This window comes from Cricetulus griseus, chromosome 3 (assembly GCF_003668045.3).
Source record: "Cricetulus griseus strain 17A/GY chromosome 3, alternate assembly CriGri-PICRH-1.0, whole genome shotgun sequence".
NCBI lineage: Eukaryota > Metazoa > Chordata > Mammalia > Rodentia > Cricetidae > Cricetulus > Cricetulus griseus.
In genome coordinates, this window is record NC_048596.1 from 99,805,238 (window position 1) to 99,807,586 (window position 2,349).

Below are 2,349 nucleotides of genomic sequence, written 5' to 3' on the forward strand. Positions count from 1 at the left end.
ACAAGATTTGTGTATAGAAATTGAACATTCGGAAAAAAAGATCAATCTCTTAATAATGTTTAAGAATTCAGGAATAGTTTTTGTTTGTTTGAGATAGAGTCTTACTGTGTAGCACTTGTTGGTCTTGAGTTCAAAGAAATCAGCCTGCCTTTGTCTTGTGAGTCCTAAGATGAAAGACTACCCCAGCAAAATAATCTATATAATCTCTTACTTCAATGATAAGAACTGTCTGGAAACTAAATTCAATACTACATATACCAAGAGGGTACTCTCAATGAGTCTGTGCAATACTCCTGCTGTAGACCCACAGCTGCCACGCCTGGCTAGAGAATTCTTAAAGTTACAATCACAATGGAAGACCATTACATATTTGTTAGAATGACTGAAGTTAAAGAACACCAGTAAGTGACACAGCACTAAATCCTGGTGAGAATGTAACAGGCACACTCATTGCTGGTGGGAATGAACACTCACATAACCATTCTCAAAGACAGTTGACCAGTTTCTCATTAAGCCAAACACCAACAATACAACCAGCATCTCCATGCCTTTGTGAAGAAGGTGGATTGATACCATTTGCACTCTGATCTGCCATGGTGAGATGGAAACACCACCCACACAGAACTCTTTTCCAAAGTCTGTAGTGCAAGTCCACAGGTGAGAAAACTACAAATCAAGGAACATTGGACAAAACAGCCACTACTCTGAAATCAGTGAACTTTATGCTTGCATCAATTTCAAGTTCTCATCAAAATTAAGCTCTCATACACAACCAATTCCCTCACAGACATACCCCCTGCTGCCCATTGCAGACACTCCAGTACCACTGCATAAAATCTTTTAGGGGTACTTACTGTTAGAATGTGCATCAAAGTTGGTCTGGTTTCCTGTCCCTACATCCTGCCCCTCCCTTCTCCTTTCTGGTTTGTAAGTTGAAGGAAGGATTTTTTCCCAGAAATTTTAGGAAGGCTACTTCTTTTGTTATGAAAATATAGCTTCAGTTGATACCATATCAGAACTTAGAGAATATCATCAACTTAAACATTCAACTATATGTAATGAGTCTCCAGTCTGTGCTAAGCACCCCTGCTTAGTATCCTAGGAATAGAACTAACTTGATTTAAAGGTTAATGTCTTTGTCACAATCTGAGTCTTGACATGTATGGTTTTAATGATGGCTGCCTTGACATCCTTGTTCCTCAGGGTATAGATGAGAGGGTTGAGAACAGGGGTGAGAATAGCAAACACCGTATTGCCCATGATGTGGAAGTCTACAGGGAGGTTGGTCCTGTAGGCCACATAGGCTATGGCAATGGATGAGTAGTAGGTGCCCACCACGAGGAGGTGGGAGCTGCAGGTGGAGAAGGCTTTGGAACGCCCTTCCCTGGAGTTGATACGCAGCACTGAGGCCAGGATGCGGGCATAGGAGAGAAGCACCAGGAGGAGGGGGAGGAAGGACACCACCATGGTGATGCAGAAGCCCATGAGGGTCTGGGGGCTGGTGTCTGAGCAGGAGGACTGGACCAGAGCCAGGTGGTCACAGAAGCAGTGGTAGATGTAGGCGATGCTGTCAAATGTTATCTGAGAGGTCGGTGTCACAGCTGGGATGGGCAGGAGGAGGGCAGTGATCCAGGCACTGGCTGCCAGTGCAGTGTTTGTCTGTGGGGTCATGTGAACAGGGAAGTGCAGAGGGCGGCAGATAGCCACATAGCGGTCATAGGCCATGACCACCAGGATGAAGGCTTCTGAGCAGTTGAGGTCATGGAAGAGATACATCTGCAGGAAGCATGCTGGGAAACTGAGGAAATGGTCTTCCAGCAAGAACAGGGACAGTAACTTGGGGACAGTGGTTGTAGTTGAGAAGATGTCTAGAGCTGAGAGGTTCCTCCACATGGGCTTGTGGAGGCTGGGCTCTGTCACCACAGCCACCAGGATCAGGGTGTTCCCCACCAGGATGAGCAAGTAGAAGAGGAGGAAGAGGAAGAAGACAGGAAGGAAGAGGTATTTTTGCAGAGAGGGGATGCCTGTAAGGTAGAAGATGGTCTGAGAGTCCCCTGACCCATTGCAGGCTTTGTTCTCCATGGCAGGTTAAAGCCAGATGGATGCTCAGGAGGCAGGGAGCAGACATCTCAGAATCAAGTTTACCTGTAAACAGAAGGACCAGAAATTCTGGCATGAGAATTGCATAACAACCAGATCATTGTTCAATTAATATAAACAGTTTGTTTACCACCATTTCTAGAGGAAGTATAATGGGCTTGGTCTATCTCAAGTTCTTTATCCCAGGTGTGTAGCTCAGTGAGTAGAGGTCTGGCCTAGCACGCTAAGGACTGGTTCAACTCCCCAGCA

At 45.6% G+C, this 2,349-nt stretch overlaps 1 protein-coding gene across 1 annotated transcript; it reads right to left on the reverse strand.

Annotated features, from left to right (window-relative positions):
• Nucleotides 1-1,110: 1,110 nt before the first annotated feature.
• On the reverse strand, nucleotides 1,111-2,082 carry LOC100763061 (olfactory receptor 2AT4). Its single transcript, XM_027407953.1, has one exon. The coding sequence runs from the start codon at nucleotides 2,080-2,082 to the stop codon at nucleotides 1,111-1,113; it is 972 nt and encodes a 323-aa protein (XP_027263754.1).
• Nucleotides 2,083-2,349: the final 267 nt, after the last annotated feature.